The sequence below is a fragment of the Ammospiza caudacuta genome, chromosome 2 (genome assembly GCF_027887145.1).
Source record: "Ammospiza caudacuta isolate bAmmCau1 chromosome 2, bAmmCau1.pri, whole genome shotgun sequence".
Lineage (NCBI taxonomy): Eukaryota > Metazoa > Chordata > Aves > Passeriformes > Passerellidae > Ammospiza > Ammospiza caudacuta.
Window position 1 is genome coordinate 87,839,946 of NC_080594.1, and position 24,460 is coordinate 87,864,405.

The 24,460-nt window shown below is 37.0% G+C and overlaps 1 protein-coding gene across 2 annotated transcripts; it reads left to right on the forward strand.

The window, feature by feature from the left end:
- The first annotated feature begins 307 nt into the window (after window positions 1–307).
- TUBGCP5 (tubulin gamma complex component 5) lies at window positions 308–23,873 on the forward strand. 2 transcript variants are annotated; one of them, XM_058824865.1, is made up of 24 exons: window positions 308–502; window positions 2,949–3,002; window positions 3,087–3,195; window positions 5,191–5,287; window positions 5,876–5,986; window positions 6,541–6,620; window positions 7,106–7,241; window positions 8,872–8,989; window positions 10,417–10,506; window positions 11,168–11,261; window positions 11,571–11,817; window positions 11,934–12,136; window positions 12,805–12,920; window positions 14,230–14,498; window positions 15,364–15,562; window positions 16,719–16,907; window positions 17,437–17,619; window positions 17,882–17,966; window positions 18,063–18,183; window positions 18,895–19,073; window positions 19,808–19,933; window positions 20,504–20,592; window positions 21,712–21,812; window positions 22,903–23,873. In XM_058824865.1, exons 1-24 carry the CDS (start codon window positions 342–344, stop codon window positions 22,947–22,949), a joined length of 3,204 nt encoding a protein of 1,067 aa, XP_058680848.1. In that variant the 5' UTR covers window positions 308–341; the 3' UTR covers window positions 22,950–23,873. The 2 variants fall into 2 exon arrangements, with proteins under 2 accessions (XP_058680848.1, XP_058680850.1); XM_058824867.1 differs by lacking the exon at window positions 5,876–5,986.
- Window positions 23,874–24,460: the final 587 nt, after the last annotated feature.

The window sequence follows — 24,460 nt, forward strand, 5'->3', positions numbered from 1 at the left end:
TCGGTCATCTCAGAAGGCTCTTCCAACCGAACTGATTCTGTGATCAATCAGTAATTACTGATCCCGGGTGATTATGGGGATGTCTCGGGAGACAGGGGTCATTTCCGTGACAGGAGTCATTTCCGTGACAGGGGGGTGCCGCAGGTCCCGCTCCCGCCGGGCCCCTCACGCCCCCGGCTGCCCGCGGTCCGGGAAGCACCGAGCTCCCGCCCCTCGGCCACGCGCATGCGCGGCGCAGGAAGCCTCGCGAGAGGAGGGCGGGAAGCGGCGGCAGCGGCTCGGTGCGCGCCTCGGGGCCGCCCCGGTGTCCCTGCCGCGGTGTCCCTGCCCCGCCGCCGGCCATGGCGGCGCCGCCCGCCTTGCCCGGCCCCCGCGGCCGCTTCGAGCAGGAGCAGGACCGCGCCGTCCGCGCCCTGGTGCGCTGCGTGACCAGCCTGCCCGAGGAGGAGCTGGGCGGAGAGCGCTTCCAGGCGGCGCTCAATTTCGCCTGGTCCAACTTCAGGTCAGCGGAAGCGCGGAGGGTCCCGGTGCCTGCCGCGGGGTGTGGGATGGGGCCGCCCTGAGCCCTGCCTGGGGGAGCGCCGGGCGCAGTGTGCGAGTCTCTGCCGCAGCATCATTGACTGCTGCTCCGTCACGTTTGGATCTTCGTGTTTTAGGGGTTTTCAGCATGTCCATTTAGCCGCCCAGAACTTTGTTGGAGGGAGGTAGATACATTATGGTTGTGTAAAAAGAGCAAGTGAGGAGGATTCTGCCAAACTGAGATAGACCTTCTGGCTGAGAATGCTGTGATGCTTGTGTGAAAGGTTATCACTCTGCAGGAAGAGAACGTGTTTTGTGTTACTTGGGCTTGTCAGGAACGTGGTCTTTATTAATTTGTAATACATAGTAGCCTTCAGACTGCGACCTAAAATGCCCATTTTGAAGTTTGACACACAGTTTTCAGTTATCACAGTTATTCTTCCAGTCTATTCTGCCCGCTTGGGTTGGACTCAGTGATCCTTGTGGGTCCCTTCCAGCTCAGAATGTTCTGTGAAAGCTGTGAAACTCTTACACGATGAATTTCCAATTACACTTACTATCGCTAACTGCTCCCTCTTTGAAATTGTATGCAGCTAATCCATGTAAAATCAATGCTACTTTACATTTTTCATGCTGATTAAATGCTTTTTTGGGGAAGCAGTAGCATTGCATAGGTTAATGCAAACTACTAGTAGACTCAAATAAAATTATTTTAATATGCAAATCTCACCTTCAGTTTTGGTCAGCTATGTGCTTGTGTAGCTGTGTGCTCTTTTAGACTGGGGAATTGTTGGGGTTTTATTTGGATTTTTTACATGTCAGGAAAACAAAGATGGTGATGCAAAGTGATCAAGAAACTTTTGACAGGGAAGACTGGAAAGAAGAAGGTTTTCTTCATGCCAGAATTGTTGTCCAAGGAATGTGCATGGAACATCAGCCTGACATTAGTATTACGTTTGCAAACAGTGAGACCTTAGGTTGTAGCAGAAATTCTCCTTAGTTTCAAGTTTGTGAAACCTGTGCTTTTTATTGTTAGATTTTGTGATGTTTCTGTGCTGTTGTTTTTGGATCCACCTATTTATTTCCATGAGTGCTCAAGTCTTCTTCTATCCATGATGCTCCCAACTTGCCTAAAAAAAAAGATCCTTTTATTTTTGCATGTATGTTAGTCATTAATTAAAGCTTTGAGTAACAGACTAAAGACTTGTCACTAATAATTTTCCTGCAGCTTGATTTTTCTTTTCAGGACAGGTTCTTGGTTTGAATTTTATTGTCTTTTCAGTGTGATATTCTAAATCTTCCAGTTCTTACACTTACCACTATTTTGAATGAATGATTTCCTATGTAAGCTTATGTGCTGTAATAAATTAGATATTTTCTTCAACCTAAATATCAGTCAGAGCTATAGTCACAGCTATATTTTATTGTGCTCTTATGCCAAATCCCTATACACAATTGAAATCAGACTAATGTGTGTAGTTAACAAAGTCTTTTTTCTTTCCTTTAACATGTGCTTATCTTCGTCCTGCAGTGCTACTTACTAAAAATCCTGGTTAACTGCTTTAGAGTTTCATTTCCTAGTTCATTACTTTGCCATTGAGGTGATTTCATATTGTCTTTTGAATTTCAGTCTGTTTAGCTTAACTGGTTGCTCATGGTTGGGATTCAGCAGTTTTCATTTCTGTCTGGTCATGACAATGTTATCACTTTCTGTCACCTGTTGCTGGAAACATTGGTTTGGTTTTGAGGGCACATAGAGTCTCTTGACCTTATGCTCGGTGTTGTCACATCTTTTTCCCTGTTTTTTAATTCTCTGTATCTAAACAACCTGTTCATAGCCTAATTTAGCCTCCAAAGTCCATTTTACCTTTCACAAGTTCTTGTTTTGTCCCTTTACATACGTACATATATATACACATACCTTTGTTGGTATATCTGTCTTTATTTTATATCAAGCTCTCTTTTCACTTAGACACTCTCTTACCCTTTATAAAATGGAGCTTCTTTTGGGTTTAGAGGCCTTCCCATGTGGGTGTTTGTTTTGCCTATGCCTGTGATGCAGGTCCCAAATAATTGTGTGCATTTGACATCAATGCCTTTGACAACACAGTTCTTGATCTCCGTGCTCTACTTGACTTAGCAGACAGCATACTTTAATTGCTTAGTTTGCTGGTACAGTACTAATTTTCCATTCAGCTTAGAGTGCTGCTAGATGTAACCTGCATTCAATTTTTTCTTCTTTTCAGGCCAATTATCTTTAATCTTTCTTGAGCTAAGAGATGTCAAAATTGAATTTTTTTTATGCCTAATGCTGTTGCTGAACTGTGTGCATTATTAAACTAGTAATGTTGTCTTCATATATGTAAATCAGCTTTATTTTCTTCTTTAGCTTCCTTTTAAACACATTCTAATACAGATTTCTTACACAGATTTCACCGTTTTCTTGATGTGAACAGTCATAAAGTAGAGAGAACAATAGAAGGGTAAGTTTTATGTCTAGATATTAATAATGCATTGGTTATAGATATGTTTTTAAAAAGCCTTTTTGATACTATTTGTGTTATTAGAATACATGAAAAATTGGTAATTCATTCTGACCTTGGGAAAGCTGCAAGCTGGAAAAGACTAACAGAAAAATTTCTGAACTTGCCACTCCCAAGTACTGAAGAAACAAAGGTATGTACGTTGCAATTTCCTTGTTCTTTTTTTCCATCCCTCTTGCATTTACACTGGCAGTGGGAGCTTCATTTGTAAAGTGTTGGAAATTTCAGGTGACTTAGTGATGGGCTTTGGAGTTGCTGTTCAGGTCATGGATTTCCAGAAATGAAAATTTATCTTCTCAGGATTTCAGCATGTGGAGTTAAAGTACTCATGACTTAAAGTACACGATCTCATTGCAGAGCAGGTGTTTTAGGGTCAGCATTGTACAAATGCTGCAGCTGGAGTCTAGGTGAATCTGGATTCCTATCTGTACTAAAACAACAATGAACTGAGCACTTCTTGTTCTTTGCCATTTTTTTTAACCTTACGTAATCCGTCTGGGTGTTTTGGTTTTAGGGTTTTCAGTTGGAGTGCTCCTGTTCTGTAGCTTCCATATTGAGACTGGGTGTGTTTCACCATTGATACACTTTGTATCAAATCAGTTTAGGATATGGAGTGGATGAATATGGCAGAAGTTGTCTCAGTTTTCTTTCCACTGTTGCAGTGCAATAATGAATTGGATCTTAGAAAGTTTCTCCTGTTGGTAGATTTAAGCTTCTGATTTAAGAGGTGGTGATCCATATAATGGTGTTCTTTAATAGAATCATGTGTTCTGAGCTGCAGTCTGATTTTACTTCTCATTGAACTGACATTTGTCTTTCTTTGGGTGTTGTAGGTTCCTTTTTATTTGTGGGGAAAACCCAGGAGCCCTTAATAGTTTACACATATTCGGTTACTATACTGTAGTCTCTATATTTTGGAAAATGTACCTTTAATAGTGCTTGTTTTGAGAATTGAATGAAATTAAAACCAAACAAACCAACCAGCCAAGCAAGCACTTAATACTTGAATGTTACAAGTGTCCTAAGATTATTTTTTTTTTTAATTTCCTTCTTAAAAATGCACCTGGGGTGTGGCTGGACATAGATTAATCTCGTATTTGGGAAGTTAAATGGCATTTAGTTTTTAGCAGTGACACATAACTGGGAAGATTGAATATTTATTGGTTTCTATGTCTGTTAAGTGGAGCACCAGTTCACACAAGAGATTGTCAGTGACCTACTGGTTTTCTTTGACAAAATCAGTAATGTTCAGTAGGAACATATTATAATCCTTGTATAGTAGGTGAGTATCATGCTGCTTTATCAGGAATTTGAATAATTTTTTCTAAAAGGCAACTAGAACTCATTCCAAAACAGTTTTGTGTTTATGAATGTGTGAGCATGTATAAGGATTTAGACAGCAGAATGTGTAGATGAGAAGTGGTGGCTGAAGATCTTTGTAAAGTTACAATGAGGCCAAAGAAAAATCTTTTTATACTGAGAAATGGTTGTACATTGGTAAACAGATTTTAGGGAATAAACAGTAATACAAATCTCTGGACCATACTAGTTTTGGCACAGCATTATAACCTGATTGAAGGCTCTGTTTCACAACTGCAATATTTGAGTTAAAGATTCATCCTTAATGATTTGTGTAGATTTTCAGATCTGAGAAGATAATGTGAACATGATATTAAAATGTAGTGATCTTAGCTAACTTCATTTTAGCCTCTGTTTGAAATAATTGGCCATATGAAAAGGAAAGCTAAGACTTGCTTTCCTGCAGGCCTGTTACCTGTGTCCTTCCAGTTCATGCACGTTTATGTGGCTGTCCATTTATGCCTTGTCCTGAGGTGACTTCTTACTTTCACAGTACTTGCATCTATTCCATATTCTCTGATTATTGGCTCAGTAAGAGGCAGGGGATGCTGTGGCTGCTTTTGAAGGATTTGTGTACTGATTGGCTAATTAATAGGCAGAAGAAAATGGGTAACATTCAATGACAGGTTGCAGATGTTATTTTTGTGATTCAGGACTGGGGAATGGGAGCTAATGGGGATCATTCCTGCAGATAATAGGCTGACTTTGTTACTAAGCAAAATCTTTTAGAGCACTTACAGACTTGCTTTTTTTCTAATGTGTTTTAAAGACGGATACACACTATTCCATACTGTCTCTTCTGTTGTGTTTGTCTGATTCACCATCCAACACCACCTATGTGGAAAAACCAAGAGTCAAAGAAGTGGGTAAGTTTGCAAGATGTTTATATGGCTAATGAAAGATAGAATCTGCAATGCAATCTGATAAGAAGGACATTTTTCCTTTCCATTTTATTATCTCCTTCACTTCACCTTGCTTTATTGGTTGTCTTTATAATTTATACATCTTAAATAGCTTGCAAGTCTTTCCTACCCCTGTTTATGTTGCATCACTTAAGTTTTCCAGCCACTGAAGTACCTTGGGAACTCTCTTTGACTTGTACCACTATCACAAACAAACTTCTCCACCTGTTCAGCAGTGCTTACATGCTCAAAGACAGACAGTGGATTTCTATCCTGAGTCTCTGTCTTGCACCTCAATATTATATCTCTTGAAAAAGTTTTGGTGATGTAAATTCCTACGTTTCCTACATAATCAAGGAAAGGGAGATACATTTGAAGGTTTCCAGAGGGAGATCCCAGCTGCCTGCTTTCTAAAGTAGGACTTTTTCACTCAGTGCCTGAGAATGAGGCTTGTGCTTGAGTGGATACCATCCCCCATTTGTTTTCAGTGTTGTATGATAGACTGAAAGAAGAATATTTCAGACTAACCTAAAGAAAATCTTGCATCTTAAGATTCCTTTTTGAATGATCTCTGCACATTCCCTCGGCGGTGTTTTGAATGCACTTTCAGCCCATTCCAGGAATGTGAATATGAAGAAGTTATCTCAAACAACACTAATTACAGTTGAGTAAGCTTCATGTTTAAGATATCATATGTTGTAAGTGTGATTGTTACCTTGAAAGTATCACACATCACATCATGGTTATGTGGTGTCTTTTTGGAGAGTAAGACAGTTCTTGGTTCATGTTGTTTACAGTCTGGGATCCTTGTGCATATTTAAATTATACATTTAGAATGTTGCCATTGAGCTAAATGGGACTTCCTAGTCACAATAAGTGGTGTGCTGCATTCTTGCATGTTTTTCCAGGATTGAAGTGTAGGGTAGGGTAACTTAATATAGTTAAATGTGCTGATGGCACACTGTGTTACATATTTTGAGTGTATAAGCAATAAAGTTGAGAATTAGTAAGGGATATACATGGTTGAAATGTCACAATTTATGTCATATTGAAAGTGTATAACCTTGTTAATGGAACAGTGGTGTAACCTTAACTGAAAGGGAATGTCTTTTGTTTTAGCTATAGACTGTCAAGATAATTTTAACTTCAGAAGTGTTTCTAAAGGAAAAGAAAGAGTTATGTGGTACTTACTATTTTTATATTTATTTTTTTTTTAGAAAAGGAAGAAGAATTTGATTGGGCAAAGTATTTGATGGAAGGGGAAGAAATTTACTTTGGCCTTGGCATAGATACACCAGTAAGTAATTTCTTAAGGTAAAACCCCAACTGTATAAACTGGTTTGAAGTGTGTTAGAGACCTGATTGAGTTATCCTAGTTTGTATGCTCTGCATGTTGATTCTTGCAGAATTCCCCAGTACTCTGCTCAATACCATGAAATAAGACAGACCCAAGCAGAATAACAGGAATCCAAATACTTTTGTTTTTCACAATGTTTTGACTTAGTCCTGCAATTAAACTGTCTGCTTCTGCTGACCCTTGCTTCCACCTAATCATAGCTTGCTGCAGTTCTGCGATCTTTTCCAGATCTCTCATTTGCTGGTTATTAATGTTGTGTACAACTTAGATCATTCTCTGTTAGACAGTTATGTTTTAGTCCTAGTGTCCTGAATTTACTTTATAGTGTAAAAAAGAATAGTTAATGTTTGGCTTGAATAGGAGCTGAATATAGAAGTGTCTGCTATGTTGTACTGAGGTGTCCTGGGCTGTGTTGTACCTCATAGGATTTGTCTGGAGAAAGTGAAGAGGAAGAGGACACTCAGCCCTTGAGCAGGGAGGACTCAGGTATTCAAGTAGACAGGACACCTTTAGAAGACCAAGATCCAAATAAGAAGACAGTACCTAATGCTTCCTGGAAAGGTTAGAATAAGCTGTAATTTTTCTAATATACATGCTAAAATTTAGCAAGGCAATACAGCTTATTTTTTTTTTCTTATACTTTATTGAGGTATTGTGTTACAGATCTATAATTGTAATATAAGATGCATGTTACTGTTCATTAGTAATTTTTTTACAGTAAAGAAACAATATGGAAAGTTTGATCTGGTTTCTGTTACTGCCAATGGAGAAGAATTCTGTTCATTCCTGTGGAAATTTACATGAATATTCCAATATAGAAATGAAAACTTGGAGTTAGTGTAGCATGTTGTATGGATAGAATGGATTTACATTACAATACATAAATTTACATTACAATACATAAATTTACATTCTATTGTATGGATAGAATGTAAATTTTTCAATATCAAAAAGCTGAAACAAAATTTATTTTCCAACAGAAATAGTTGGCTCATTTGCAGGTATTAAATGTTTCTGAAAAAAAAAGGTTTATTTAGTTAAAACACTAGTAGCTTTCTTTTGAATACCTTCAGGGAATATTATGAAAAAGAATACAGCTACATTTAAAATATTGTGGGGTACAGTTTACTTGGCACATGACAACTGCATAGTATATATTATATGAGCAGTAGCTATCTAACTGGGATTAGGCAAAGTCCTGTTGGCAATTGTAGAAAATTTCCTGTTCACATTTTTGAAAAAACTGTTTTAGGTAATGTACTAAATGTCTAATAAAAAGGAGTGTAGTGATAAAGTTGATGACATCTGGCAGTTTATTTTTTAAGTCAGCCTGTTTTTATATATAGCATTTGAGAATTGCCTGAGACAGAAGCATTTTTTGAGAAAAAATTGGAAACCATGTAAATCTTCAAGCTTAAAGAATCATATATCCTAAGCTGGAAGGAGCCCTCAAGAATCATCAAAGTCCAGCTCCTGGTCCTGCACAGGGTCACCCCCAAGAGTCACACCACGTGCCTAAGAGTGTTGTCCAAACATCTCTTGAACTCCGTCGGGCTGGTGCTGTCACCACTTCCCTGGGGAGCCTGTCCCAGTGCACAACTGCCCTCTAGGTGAAGAACCTTTTCCTAATGTCCTAAACATCCTCTGACACAGCTTCAGAACATCACCTGAGGGCCTGTCACTGGTCACCAGAGAGAAGAGATCAGTGTCTGTTCCTGCACTTTCCCTCATGAGGAAGCTGTGGGCCATGGTGAGGTCTCCCCTCAGTGTCCTCTTCTCCAGGCTGAACAGACCAGTTGACCACAGCTGCTCCTCATGTGGCTTCCCCTCTAGGGCTGTCACTGTCTTTGTAGCCCTCCTTTGGACACTCTCTTACAGCTCTTTCTTATATTGTGGCACCCAAAACAGCTCACAGTACCCAGGTGAGGCCTTACCAGCGCTGAGCAGAGCTTATTTTGTAGGATTTTTGCAACATTTGAGAAATGTGGCATTTCTGTGTCAATTAGTTTGTGCACAGTGGTATTAAATTCCCAGTGCAGTAAAGTGTAAATGGTTGTAAATGGTAATTCATTTGAAAAGATCTGTGATTCTGCAGCTGAGTGAATAGGCTTATTAATAACTTTTTCCTGTGTTTTGTAAGCATTTCCTGCACAAATAAAAGCACCTTGCTGCCTGTGCTGTGTTTTCACAGTTGCTGAGCCTGATGCCCGCAGCTGGCTGGAGCAGCACGTGGTGCCTCAGTACTGGACAGGAAGGGCTCCTCGCTTTTCACATAGTTTGCACTTGCATTCCAACCTGGCTGCAGTCTGGTAAGAACACAATATCACTTACATGTTCCTTCCTGGCATACAGTGCTAAATACTGACTTTTTAAAGCCTCTTTAAGATACTATGGCTATGACAATTCACTTAAGAACAGAATTAAGGGGGTGCAAATTAATAAGATGAACAAATTAGCTGCTTTTTCTATTAATAGATTCTTGTCCTTTTATTTAGTTTTTATTAAGTTTCTCATGTCAGAGAGGGGTGTTTCATTTTTCCAAGATGTGAATCTTACTTGAATTTTTTTTAGCTTGACCCTTAGGAGAGTCTCTGAGGACCTAATATAGGTGGGTTGTAAGTGGTCCTGGAAGTGAGGAGTCCCTAATGTTTAAATTTTTAAAACCTTTTTTCCATGCCTCCCTTAAAAAGTTAAACATAATTTTTGTGTGGGGAAGGAACTTAAAATAGTATTTTACCATAATCTGCCATGGTCTTGGAAAGAAAATGAGAATTAAAAATAAAGGGGAGTCTAATTCTTTCCTGTCCCAAATTTTGATGTGTCAGTATTGAAGGCCATTAGCTTTGCCCTTGGTTTTCTTAATTTAATGAATTTTTTAATGAAGGAGTTATTTTAGTATAAGGTGGTTGTCTAGCCAGCTATGAACCACAATTTGCAATGAATGTTAGAAAATGGGTAACATCAATAAAGCAACACTGCTTCTGCTGCAGTGTTGTTAGGAGATGTATGTTTTACATATATGTATGGTATATAACTAGTATTACTTAATTTGAACTTTGTGATTTTGAGTGTGATTGCATAACTTTTTCCACTGATGATACTGATGGGTAAAAATACTGAAAATGTAAATAATCATTCTAAATTCTAATATACTTTGCTAAAATATGAAAAGGTACTGAGGAAGGTTTACAAAGAATTGCATAAGACAGGATCATAAGAGAAAATTCTTAGGTGGCTATGAAAGTTTCCACTTCTTAAGTAAACTTGTGAGTTAAAGAGAAAATTTTCTTTTATGGGTTAGAGAAACTGGTATTTTACTTTTTAGCTTAGTATTTTTTCTAGAAAGTAATGATAAGATTTCACAGCATTGAATGAGAAATAACTGATTAGAAATAACTGAATAATTAAAAAAAAAACAAAAGCCAAACCTACAATATCCCTCCCCCTCCTGCCCCTGCCCCTACAATAGTGGATATGCAATACTTCAGGCATTTGCTACTTAATTTCTTGTCTTTGTAAGATGAGATTATATTTGGGTGTTTTCCAAAGTATCTTGCTTAGCAATATGAAAATAAACTGTGCTTTTTAAAATACTTAAAATGTCCCTATGCACATTGAATCTGTTCAGATGTGAGCAGAAGAAAACTAAGCCTAAAGATTATTGCTTCATTCTTACTTTCAGGTGATTCAGCTTTTATTTCAGCCATTAAATTGTTTTACTTTCCTGTTTTTTAAGGGACCACCATTTGTACACCAGTGATCCTTTGTACGTGCCAGAAGAGAGGACGCTGGTCACAGAAACTCAGGTTATACGAGAAACTCTTTGGTAAGTGCAGCATCACAAAGCTTGCATTTTAACTTTTAGTGTTTCTCTCAAGGAGATCAGAGGGCTAAGCTTTTAATTTACACTGTTTCTGACAGTAAAGATGCTGCATGTGTTGTTAACCATTCACATTTGAGGCACTGGAGCAGGTTGTCCAGAGAAGTTGTGTATGCCCCATCCGTGGCAGGTTGGGTGCAGCTCTGAGCAACCTGGTCTGGTGAGAGGGGGTCACTTCATGGCCTAAAGGCTGGAACTAGTTGATCTTTAAGGTCCTTTCCATTCTGTGATTCATGAAGAAGGTAGCTTGCTACTTTTTTTTGGCATTGATTATTAAAAGTCTAATTGTTAAAAAGAACCTATTTGTTCTTATCTTGTCCCTGTAGATTTATAAAACAGTGTCCAGTTTTAGAAAGCAGGCTGAGTCATCCCATAGCTGGAAATCATATCAACTGGAAAGAAACTTTAGGAAGTATTTACTTCATGCCAGTGTTTAATTGTTTTTGTTCTGGCAACAACTTACAGTACCAATAGCATCACACTTGATCTGAGGTCTCCTGTTACTCAAAGAAAATAAACTTTTAGGCAAGGGAGAGCTAGTTCTTTTATTAATTACGTATAAGTTCATTAAGGGAGAAAATTACTACTCTTTTTGTTTCTTTTCAAGGCTACTTTCAGGAGTGAAAAAGCTTTTTATATTTCAGCTGAATGATGGAAAAGTGACTGTGCGGAATGATATTATTGTAACTCATTTAACCCATGTAAGTTGTTTCTGAATCTCAGAGGAATATGTCATTAGAAAGTTGTAATTTGTGGGAATAGGAAATTAAAGTGCTTGTGGAAATTTCTACAATTTTTCTGCATATTTCTACAATTGTGTTTCATCTAAATTGTAGCATCTGGCTTAATAAAACTGAATGGGCTTTTCCCGTATCTGAGAATGTGATGAAGCAATAGCGATTGCAGAACTTTATAATATTTTAATTTGTAAAAATAATATTGTAATTCAATTTATGAAATACAGTTTTTGTTAGATGATTCTAAAAGGTTGGTTTGTTGGTTTTTTTTAGAATTGCCTGAGATCTGTATTGGAGCAGATAGCAGCATATGGTCAAGTTGTATTTAGACTACAGAAGTTTATTGATGAAGTGATGGGACACAGCCCAGAAAGCACAATGCATGGAACAGTTTCCACTCCAAAGAAGACTACTGAAGCCCCATTCAGAACCTACCAAGCTTTTATGTGGGCTTTGTATAAATATTTCATTAGCTTTAAAGAAGAACTTGCTGAAATTGAAAAGTGTATAATCAACAAAGGTACAGTGCAAGGGAAGTTTTACATGAGGGAGATACGCAAATTATTAATGCTGACAAAATTTGCGTTTTTGTTGGATGTTATTTTATGCATCTTGGGTTTTTTCTTTTATTTCCAGATAAAACAGTCACACTTTCTATAGTAATAGATAAGTTGTCTCCCAGACTGGCCCAGCTGAAGGTGCTTCACAAGGTGTTCAGCACAGGAGTAGCAGAAGTGCCACCTGACACTAGAAATGTTGTACGAGCATCTCATCTGCTTAACACCCTCTACAAAGCTATTCTGGAATATGACAGTGTTGGAGAGGCATCTGAGCAAACGGTAGGGGAAAAAGAATTCCTTCCTAAATAGAGCAACACACTAGAAATAACTACATTAGTTACTAGATTCAGTAACTAATGCATTATTGTTTTTTAACATGAGTTCACTCAACCTGGATAAAAATGGGTTTATGGGAGTGTTTTCTCTCCACAAGAGCAGTGTTTACTGAGGACTGAGGGGAAGGACTCTGGAAAATCAGGGGCCAGGAAGCTGTTTTGAAAGAGGGAACTTTGGAATAGCTTTCCCTCCTGTTTCTACAGCTGCATGATTCAGTTGATACTGACATGTGGGGTTTGGATTTTTACAGTAACTTGATTATACTATTGAAAATATAGTTGATGTCATTGTAGCCTTTTGTTTTCCTGATTTTGATGTTATGAAACCACATAGTGTTTTATGGCTATCCCTTGCTGCTTCAGAGATGTTAAGGTGAAAAGATGCTGTTTGGATTTCTGATGACAAGAGTAACAAGGGGAACCATTAATAATACAGGCTCCCATTAAAGCTACAATTTTTATTTTAACGTTTTATCTTAAAATCTTTTAGTGTAGTTGTGTATGTGTTACAAACTGATTACACAATTAAGAGGTTAGACTTCACCAAATTGCTTTCAATGTTTGGTATAAAAGCACTCAGCCAGTTTTTTTTCTTTTTTCCTTTGAATTCAGGTATCCCTTTTGTTTTCTCTCTGGGTTGAAACTGTGAGGCCATACTTACAGACAGTGGATGAGTGGATAGTCCATGGTAATTTGTTTGATCCTGCAAAGGAATTTATTATTCAGAGGTAGGGATGCTTGATACTAGACACACATAATGCTGTCCAGTAAACCTGTTGTAGAACCTAGGGTAAAGGGTAACAGTAAAAGCGGGTTTTCACATTTGTAATTTTGCTTAAGAAATAATTTCTTAATCATACTTAATCATAACTTGTCTCAAACTTCCCATTAGGGAAATGGCATAGACATGGATCTACCACATATTGTTGTAGAGTAGAAATCCATTATTTTGGGTGTTTTCCATCTATAGTAAATAGTGAGCAGACTGACTCAGAGTGTACTGACTTTTTAAAAAAGCAGTTTACCATTTTTCAAACCCAAGACGTGCAAAAATTACAAAATTTACTTTTAAATTCTTCTATTAATCTTAAGTTGTTACAAATTAAATGCTATTTGGAATTAAAATACTCATTGCTTCTGACTTGTGGTAAAGTTAATATGGTGTCTTAAATTACATGTGCATATCCTAAACATTACTTGAGCTGTTAATTTTTGTTCTGTTGCTATGCTACATTTTCTTGGTCCCTTTTTTTGACAGCTTGGAGTGGAAAGTGAATATAGAAATTAAAGTTCTGGCTTGTAATACAAATCCATTTTTTCCTATCTGCCAGACTTAATTGAACCTGTGTCTGTTAACACATGTTGAGGTGAGCATGAAGTAAGACAGCAGCTCTAGCAGTACTATTGTAATAATTCCTTAGTAGCAGAGATCCTTAGCATCCTTATTATGTCCTCTTTTTCTGGTTCTATAATTGTGTTTTCAGTGCTACCAACAAAGCTGATCTTAACTTACATTTATGCTTAATTTTAATTACCTAATTTTAATTATCTAATTCAGGTTTTTCCATCAGACTTTAAAGACCAAACTGAGTATCTGATGTAAACAACAAAAGAATCCAAAGTGAACTACAAATTGAGTTTCACCTACTCTAGAATTTTTCAGCTTTCCTAGCAGTAGTTACTTCAGTTTGAGGTTTTAAATAAGTCAGCAAGTCAGTTGCTCATCGTTTTGACACTAAGGATGCATGCCACTGTGAATAGCTAACATCCTGGACAAATTTGATTATAATTGCTCTACTTGACTTGCTGTTGGGGTTTATTTGTTTGTACAGTTGTTTTATCTCCTGTGAGCTAGTTGTTTATCCTTTTCCTAGACAGTTTGCAAATAGGGATGAGCTGATTTTATACGGTTTTGAAAATGCTTCGTGACTGTTCTAAGAGAAAGGCAAAGCACAGAATAAAGAGGATACATATCCTCTAGTAGTGAAGTTTCCTTTTGGAAAGGAAAATACTCAAGAGCTTTTTATTTCTTTGCAGAAACAAAAGTGTTGCAGTTAATCACAGAGATTTTTGGTATGCTACCTACACGTTATATAGTGTGTCAGAAAAGACAGAGAATGAAGAGAAGATGAGTGATAATGCCAGTGCCAGTTCTGGCAGTGATCAGGCCCCTTCAAGCAGACAACACACAATGGTTTCTTTTCTAAAACCTGTGCTAAAGCAAATTATCATGGCTGGAAAATCCATGCAGCTGTTGAAGAACCTTCAATGCAAAGACGGTTCTCCACAGCAGGCTGCATCAAGAGGTGAGATGTCAGTTTGTACACCATTGAGCCTTAGGCTGTCCAACAGTATGGGTGTATTTTTGGTAATGGGCTTCCCCTGGCTTTAGAATAATATAATACTCTGTGGAATGCCAATATTGTGGTGGGTAACTTCAGGTCTGATGGAAAACACTCTTCCAATGCAAAACAAGTGATAAGAGCAAAGTGAATAAAATTGAGAATTCCATGTTCTTTTTATTGCTTCAAATTTTTCTCAAACTTCTTTTGTTTTTTGTTATGAGACAAAATCAGCTTGTATGTTCTAATAGTAAAATTGGTGGGTTTTAATAAATAATTGTTTTCCATTACTCAGTGGTTGAGTAATCTAAGATAGCATGTAAATTATTTTTTTTAAAGCTTACTCATAAGTAGATGAAAGATGTTTGGATATCTAGGATATTCATCTTGAGTGATTGTGAAACATAATTAAGCATTATAGCTAATGTTGGGTTTGGGGTTTTTTTGCTTTTTTTTAAGGAAACAAAATACTTTTTTCATTTTACTGCTTCTTCATGTTTAAAAGGAGAGGTAGTTAAATTATTTTGGAAACTCACTTCAGTACATACTGAAAGATTGTCAGGTGCTAAAAGTTAATTGCCTTTGCACCTGAAGTAGGAAGTTCTTTAACAATCTCAAAAATATTTGATATTTCAGATACCCATTCTGCAGTGCATATGCCTGATGTTGGGCATTGGGCTAGTCCTATATTTTTAAACATGTATTTGAAGGTATTTTGTTTTCTGAATAGTGGTCTAAATGTAGCATTTTAGAAGTTAGCTTGTGAATGTTGGACTGTGGAGTTCTTTCAGTTGAGATGGTGTTTTGTGCAATGTGCTGCCCAATTCAGATGCTGAAAGGAAGAGTTTGTATACGCTGTTCCTGGAATCGGTGCAGTCTCGCTTGCGGCACGGGGAGGAGTCTGTCCCAGACATTATTACAGAGCAGCAGGCCACAAAGCAGAGCCTGATAAAGATGCAGTCCATAGCAGAAAGACACTTGGAACTGGATGATGTCCATGACCCACTGCTGGCTATTAATTTTGCTAGGTAAATGAATGATCTTCCTGCTGTGTTGTTGAAAGCAATATTCAGCCTGGTGACATTTGGTAGATCACATTTTCATTGCTGCTGCTACTGAAAACAAGCAAGTTCACATTGAAGGCAAACACCAACAATCAGTGACAGAAGCTAAATGGACACTCTGCTTGTGCATGGTTAAAGAAAAACAATTAAAATCAGTAAGAATGTGCTATTTGCAGTTGATAGCATAGAAAATTGGAGTAGTCTTTATCATAGCAGGCTTTTAGCAAGTAAGTGGCTTAATAGTGAATGCCATTGTAAAATCTGAACTTTTCAATGAGTTCCCTTGGTTTTTGTACGCAATGTCTTTGATTTCCACCAAGTATATTCTTTGAAGAATGCAGCTTCAGTTTTGCCATGCTTAAATCATTTAACTGTAAAAGCCTTCCAAAATTCATGTCACTTGCATAAAAATTCTTCATTCTTCATAGTGAGGGAAGTCCTATAGAGAGTATAAATGTGTTGGAAATTAGCAGGAAGGATAAACTCTGAAAATCTTATTATGTGATTACAAATAAGAAAATAGCTTTTTATGTTTTTACTAAATACTAATGGTGTATTTAAATATTTTAAAACTGACAATAAAAAAGAAGGAACTTGTTTTAAAGAAATCATAGATAGGACTTGGTTTCCCTTGTATATTGGGACTATTCTAGTTGTCAAAATTGCTGCATTAATTCAATATCTAGCTCATTTAGTCTATTCAGGCAATAGCTGCTATGAGCTGGACTTCCTCTTAGAGTGGTTACAACTGGTAACTAGCTTTTTAAAGAATATTACAATAATTTGATGCTTTCTTTGTAAAAACAATTAAACTTGCCAAATGTGTAACACAGACACTTTATTCCCATCATATAATAGTATAGATAATATGTTTTTCAGGAGTGTGCCTTAAGCAGTTATGTGATTGTAGAATGCTGTCCTCTGTGATACTCTCATGTCTGGTGATACACAAACAGTGTGATGGAGCACTTTATAGGCTGGATACATGCTCTGCTTATAATCAACTTTTATTACCCCTGCAAAGGACCCAATTGATTAAAATCCTTAAAGGTATGACATTGTTTTATACCTTGTATGAATAATGAGCCTTCTTCCCTAAGTATCTTGTTTTATTTTGAAGATTGTATTTGGAGCAGAGTGACTTTCATGAAAAGTTCACTGGTGGGGATGTCTGTGTGGATAGATCCTCAGAATCTGTGACCTGCCAGACTTTTGAACTGACACTGAGGTCTTGTCTTTATCCTCACATAGACAAGCAATACTTGGAATGCTGTGGTAATTTGATGCAAACTTTAAAGAAGGATTATAGGTAAGAAAGTAGATTTCTTTTTCCTTAACTTTTTTTTTTTTTATTACCAGTATGTCATCCCTAAAAGAAGCAATTCTATGTTGTGTTTCTACTCCAGTTTGATAAACAGCTATAAAGTCATTAAGGAGAAGAGGTCTGTCATGTTAGATAGACTCTTGGGCAAAAACTTGGTCTAGGTTGAATCAACAGCAGAGCTGTCATTTCTCATCAGTGGGTGTTTGGTGAGGATATTATTTCCAACAGTATTTCTTAGTAGTGTTGTAATTTTAAATTAATTTCACAGAGAATTAATTTCTGAGAATTACCTAGCCTGTAAGATAGCTTCCAGTGAAGTTAATGGAGCTGTTAAAGCTTACAGGGGAAAATGCTTTGTTAAACAAATTATTCACTGTAGACTTTGTTATGTTTGTATTCAATACTGAGTTTTTGCTGTGAAGAGTTTTTAAGATTTTTTTTTTCTGTAACAGTTGTGTTTTGCATTCACTTGTATGATGAGACTCATGAAATGTTATATGTTTCTCCTGTTCAGGCTTGTAGAATATTTGCAGGCAATGAGAAATTTTTTCCTACTTGAAGCTGGAGATACCATGTATGACTTCTATACATCTATTTTTGACAAAATTAGAGAAAAGGAAACTTGGCAGAATGTTGCTTTCTTAAATGTTCACCTACAAGAAGCAGTTGGACAACGATATCCTGAGGACAGTGCAAGGTAAAGAGCAAAATATGCTTTAGTTATGTTTCTTTCACACTTAGCTGTATTAATGTACTTAGCTTGCACAGCACAATACTAATTATTCTGTACTCATTAAAATAATGTTTTTAATGAAGTTTTGAGCTGTTCTTTTTTCTACCCAAGTCCTCCAGATTAAATCAGACAGTTAATGGTTAGCAGTGAGAAATAGAAATTAGTGAAACTAGCTACTCATCTAAAGCAGATTCTCACCAATTACATCATCTGTTTCCTTGTGTAGGTTGTCAATATCGTTTGAAAGTGTTGATACAGCAAAGAAGAAACTCCCTGTCCACACCTTAGATGGTTTGACATTGAGTTACAAGGTAGGGTTGAAATGGCGGCAGTTCTTACAGTTACAGATTTGAAATGTTGTATGAAACCAACTTACATTTTTTATCTTTATTATCCTCTCCTCCTAGGTTCCTTGGCCTGTGGATATAGTTATAAGCTTAGAATGCCAAAAAATATATAATCAAGTTTTTCTGCTCTTGCTGCAAATAAAGTGGGCCAAGTATAGTCTAGATGTTCTACGGTTTGATGGTAAGATACTTCATCAATGAAAGTTTCTGTGTATTAAGATATTCTGTTTTGTGGTCTAAGGATATGATTAGTCTTCTGCTTTCTGCAGTAAGCAGTATAAACTAGTTAGTATTTTGATTCATTCTATAAAATAATAATCTCTTTTAGTGTCACAAACTACATGTATTAAGCTGGACGTGTTTTTCATTTCTTTCCAGCCTCAGGGATGGCTCCATTCATGCATCCCCTTTGTCTCTTTGATTCTAGTCTAGTTAGTTATATTGGAAACTTGCTACTTCATTCTACAGACTTTGCTGTTGAAAGAAAGTCTGTCTACCACACCCTAATGTTTATGTATAGTCCTTTTTATGAATAATAAATAATAAATACCTTGTAGAAAGTTTATTAAAACAAGATGAAAAAATACTCTATTTGAGGTTGAAAAACAGTAAACTGTTGGGGGATTATAGAAAGATTTTTTAGTATTTCCTTCACCAAGTTAATGTTATAATCTTCCTGTCCCATGTAAAGTGGATATAAACTTCATGTCTTAGAAATGTAAATTAGGAAGTTGATGGGTTCTGTATATGGGATCTATATTTTGAAGATCAGCGAAGTAATTATCTTCCTGAAAGGATATGGTCCTTTACTGTTTAAACTTTATGGGTGTGACTTTTTGTTTAAGTCTTTTCCCAAAAAGCACAACATTCTTGCTTTTTTTTTTTTTTAAAGAATTAGTCTCTGCTGCAGAAAATTCACAGGTGAAGAAAGGAACTTCATTAGAACAAGGAACACTTCCTGTATTTGGACCACAAAAAGAAAGTATAAAACAACAAATACATCGCATGTTCCTCTTAAGAGTGAAACTTATGCATTTTGTCAACAGCCTGCACAACTACATCATGACTAGGGTTTGTCTTATATCACAATTTCATTTATCTTAGGAACTTGTAACTGCAGATGAAGTATTCCTTTTCCTTTAAAACCTAAAAAACCCTCTCAAACAAAAAGCAAAATGTAAATATAATGTCCTTTCTACACATGTTTCAGTTTCAACTTGGCCATTTTAAATCAGTAATTCTAAAAATGCTGTAGAAGTTCTACATGCATGTGATTGATCTTTGGGTGTTACTGACTCTTTTGCCTGTTTCTTCCAGTTCTAGATGACTTAAGCACAGTTATGTCAGATGAGGTTTCTGTAAGCTGTAACTTAAGAGCTATTAGGCATATAAAAGTATTACAAGAGATATTTTAGTTGGAGGGATTCTTCTCTAAAATCTCCAGTACACAGTGTATACGTGACTTTCCAAATTCAAAGGCAATGCCTGTAGATACATATCTGCTCTATTATTCCCTTTTTAACTTTTAATAAAACAAGCATATGCTCCAGTTCAGCCTCTCTTAGGATAGTCATTGTGCCCCTGTCTAGTGGCAATATATCTGTTTCTGTGAGGAATGTTGCTGTATAGTTCTGAGAAGACCTTGGAATTTTTGCTATTGCTGGTAATTTGGAGGCTAATCCTAAAATTCGAGAGGGAAGAGCAAATAAATCATGCAATTTCAGGCTCTTTAAAAATATATTGGAAGAGAGTCACAATCACTTGTGTACAGCATTGAATTTAATAACTTTGGTCTTCTTTTTAAGATTCTCCACAGTACAGGCTTGGAGTTTCAGCATCAGGTAGAAGAAGCCAAAGACTTAGATCAATTGATAAAGATTCATTACAGATATCTTTCTACGATTCATGATCGCTGCTTACTGAGAGAAAAGGTGAGTGAAAAATTAGTATGTTTGATGTACTGAGTTATCAGGACAAGAAAGTACTTGTGTACTAATTATGCAGTCTGTTTTGCAGCATATATACACTAAGCAATATATAGATACTGAGCAGTATATAGCTTTTCACACTGAGATCCAGTTTCCCTTGCTGTTCTCAGCTCAATTCTATCAAGGAAGGAGGATAAAATTGAATTCTTTACATTGAGTACTACACCACTGTTTGTTTCTAGAAGATGGGAGTTTTTGGACTAAGTGAGGCTTGTTAATTTTAGGAGGATTATGCATAGTGGTATGGCAGGAAATAGAGGTGTCTGGATAGCTTTGTCACCTTTTATCCCACATACTGTGTATGCCAAGTCCACATCCAAGTAGTCAGCTGGGAAATTAATTGGAGAACAAATACAAACATCTTCACTTTGGAAGAATCACATTGTACTTTGGAGATAGTTTTACAGGTTAGATTAAATGGCATGTGAAGCCTTTGTACTGCAGTGTAATAATGAAAATTATTATGCTTAACAATGAATATCTGACTTACTCCTTGTGTTTTAATTATTTTAGGTGAGCTTTGTGAAGGAAGCTATCGTGAAAGTGTTAAATTTAGTATTGATGTTTGCAGACCGTTGGCAAGCTGGTTTAGGGGCTTGGAAGTAAGTACACAACTAAAATTCTCCATGGTCATAATTTTGGAGCTCTGAGTATGATTTTGTGACCAGAACTGCGCCTCCAGGTGAGGCTGCACCAATGCTGCATACAGTGGGGCAGTCACCTCCTTTGTCCATCTGGCTGTGCTGTGTTTGATGCACCCCAGGATCAGGTTTGCCCTCCTGGCTGCCTGGGCATGCTCCCTGCTCACTCCTGTTGAGTTCTTATTGACCAGCACCCTCAGATCCCTTTTTGCAGCCAGTTCTTTCCCCTTTTCTACTTCTGTTTGTGCAGCCTGCTGAAGGATGGATGATGCTGGGCAAGTCTCCAAGGCTTTATCAAACACTTAGAAGTTGATATATGGTCCTGAAGCCAGCTGGTGTGGACTGGCTTACTTCATATTTTTCAGGACTAATTTTCTTTGCCACAGATGCTACCTAAAACTTAGATCCCACTCTCTTGTGACATTAGGAAGTTGCTATTTTTGGCGTGTTTTTCTCATTCAGTGTGTCAGAAATAATTTGTGAATGCTGTTGATAAAGACTGAAACTCAAAGCATGTGGTTGCGTGCTCTTGGCATGAAAAACATGGCAGGAAAAAGTCATAGCTGTTGTCATCTGTATCTTCTTGGGAGGGGGAAAAAAGGAAAGGGAGTGACTTTTGAGCTGTGTCTTCTCCCAGGACTGCTGAGTGTTGGCTGACAGAGTCCAAACTGGAATTCAAGAGATTGCTGGATAGTAAAGCAGTGTGGGTGTCCCTGTTTCACTGACTGTAGGTCCCCAATGACCTCCAAAGCAGTAAGGACCAGGAAAGGCTCTCTTGCTTACAAACCTATGTAGGAATGATAGGTGTCAGTTAGAATCACACAGCTCCTCCAAGTCACTGCAGAGATTTCTAAAATGATGATGAAATTATTAATGCCCTTTTGATGGTGCTCAGATGCTCCTGTCAAAATTGCCTTTGTTTTTTAGAAGTAGCATGTGGAGGCATTACTGAAGTATTATAACTTCAAGCCAGAATTCTATGTAAAGAGTACTTTTGTCATTTACTGTGAAATTTGGTCATATTTTGAAGATAACATAGAGGTTGGTCTGTTAAGCATTCTGTGTTAAACTGTTTTTTAGGATGGAATCCATAGAGAAGATGGAATCTGATTTTAAAAACTGTCACATGTTTCTTGTAACTATTCTCGACAAGGCTGTCTGTCGAGGCTCTTTTCCCCATTGTAAGTACATGAGGCTTTTCCATACCTGAGCTTACACAAGTTTGCTAGGAATGTGTTTATGTTTTAATCTGTTCTAAAGTTTGTTGGCACATTTTAAATAATCTCATTTTGTGAATTATGCACAGAGGGACACCAAGACTTAACCTCTTACTAAGTTAAAGTCATTATTTTTTTAGAGTATTTGTGCCAAGCTTTTCCATGACAGCTATCTTCAGTTTATCTGTTTACTTGATGAGGGGAAGGTGTGTAGCCAAGCAAGTGACAAGCAGTTTTCTAAACTAATGAAACTAAGTTCTGGGGGCATAGAAGAGCATTCTTTTTGTTGCTATTGGGAATGACAGCTGGGATATATCTTGAAGCAGATAGGATTTTAGCATTATGGTGCCTCAGCTGCAACTGCACTGGGCTCTTGGCTCTGCCCATCTGTTGTAAGTTATTTCCTTGGCAGTAGAAACAGCAGAGGATGACATATCTGTGCTTCTACTTACAACCTGGTATGAGCTTAAATTGTTTATCAGTGCCAGTTTGAGTTAGGGGGGCAGCTGCTCAGTGAGGTTGTGGGGCATCAGGGTTAGCTGGGATGCAGATGGGTGTTCTCATGGGTTTCTGCACCACCTGTAGATGTGCCAGGAGGACATGATTTAGTGGTGGACTGGGCAGTCTTAGGTTAATGTTTGGACTTGGTTATTTTAAAGGCATTTCCCAACCTAAAACCTGGGTTTAAAACAGGCAATATTTGCCATCACTGCTACTCACATCTACCAGAGCTTGTCTGCAGAACCATCCTTGAGCATGGCTTGGTGTATATAAACCTCCACAACATTTTTATGTACAACAGTATTGCAAACAAAGGAGCTAATTTCTTACCAGTTGTTACCACGTGAAATAACTAATGGGTAGCTGATGATGAGTGTGGTGAAATTTTATCTAAGCTGTCAGAGACTTACAAAATGTCTTACTCTCCTGAAGTCCTGAAGTATTACAATTTAAACCGGTATCCTCTTAAAAGACAGAATTGAATATTGCAATAAATGTTTGCAGAGTGCTGCAAATACAAATACTAACTATGTTTTTATGGTTTGTTTCACAGTGGAATCTTTAGCTTTGTCACTGATGGCTGGCATGGAACAAAGTTAACACCCACTTTCACTGAATTAAGGAAGAGCTGATAGCAGGATTTATGTTGAAATTCCAGTGTTAAAGAATTGTAAGCATTTTGCACTCCAGTTTAAAATGTATATAGCTAAATGTTGCTGGTGTTTTGGAGCTGTGTAAAATATTTTAAAATGTAAATAATGTACAGGTATTTAAGTCTGTTGGTTGTGGCAGTGTTTGTATAGGCTTCAACATCAAAAAATATGTATAGTGTAAAATTCATTCCATGTAAACGATCTTACTTGAAAATACATTAAATATTTTTCATGCTGAAAAAAGGAATGTTTTTTTTTTTTAAATGATGAGTAATTGATGGTTTACTTTTTCCTTTAATTTTTCAGCTGTGAATAGGTCACAGGGCAGTGTGGAGTGGTGTGACTCAAATCTTGGTGTTTAGAAGGTGTTTAAATTTTGGCCTTTTTTTTTCCTTTGCAAAAAGGCTGAGAAGCATTCATCTTCTTTGCTTAGTAGTTCTTAAGAAATGTTTAAGAAGACTGTTACATGAAGCTGATGTAAAAAAATACAAGATTAATTTATCAAAATGGATTATAGCAGAACATAAAATACCAGTATTTTTTATGTTAAATGTTCAAATGCTTATTAATTTTAGTGGTAACTGGTCACTTTAAGTAGGATTAAGATGAAAGTGTGTAATGTATTAGTTGTAATGATTGGATTGTTGAGATGTTCAAATTTGATCAGATATGACTTGATCTTTATCCTTCTTCTGAGGCTCTTGCAAGCAAACATTTACATCTAATAGCTGATCTCCTGGATAGCAGTAGGTTGTGATACAGAAGTGTACATTTCTGGACAAGTAAATGTGGAATTTGTTCTGCACGAAATGACTTGCCCTGTCTCCTCCCTTTTAAAGTTTCTCTGGAATTGTGGCATCAGTACACCTGCATTAAAAAAGAAAATCAATCATTGCTATTTACCTAATGATTTTTTGAATAAATAAAAGATTTGATAATTAGAATTTCACTGTTGTGTGTGTTTCTGCTGAAAGTCAGTCAGTAGCTTAAAGTTTGAGAGATGTTTCTTTAAGGTAAATGAAGTATGTTATTACTGGGACTATATGGCTCATTATAAAACTATTTTTTCAGCTGTAAACTAATTTTATATGAAAGTGAATGCTTGTGTTTGAACAGGAGATCTCAAGGTTCTTCCAAGTTATAGCTATGAAATGTTTTGAGGACAAGAAATCTGATTTTTTTCAAGTATACCACTGAGGAAGTTTCTGCTGCCCTGTAACATGTCTTCTGTTTGACTGAGTGGAGGTTTTGCTTTAGAGAGCAGTATGTTTGTGTTGTCCTTTGCTACCACATGATACACTTTTCCAAGTGGATGTTTTTTGTGGTAGCTGGACACCTATTAACAAAAGTAATTTGTACTTCTAGTTTACCATGACTCGTTCTCATTTAAGATTCCAGATTATTTATTTATTGCTAGCAGGGACAATGCGTTGCTTAGTAACTTTCTTACTCAGAGTA

Bases quoted from the DNA above. Each gene is read 5' to 3' on its own strand.
- TUBGCP5 (XM_058824865.1), top strand. From the start codon at position 342: ATGGCGGCGCCGCCCGCCTTGCCCGGCCCCCGCGGCCGCTTCGAGCAG. The intron at 11,262-11,570 runs GTAAGTTGTTTC...GGTTTTTTTTAG, and splicing joins TTGTAACTCATTTAACCCAT to AATTGCCTGAGATCTGTATT. The intron at 16,908-17,436 runs GTAAGAAAGTAG...TCTCCTGTTCAG, and splicing joins ACTTTAAAGAAGGATTATAG to GCTTGTAGAATATTTGCAGG.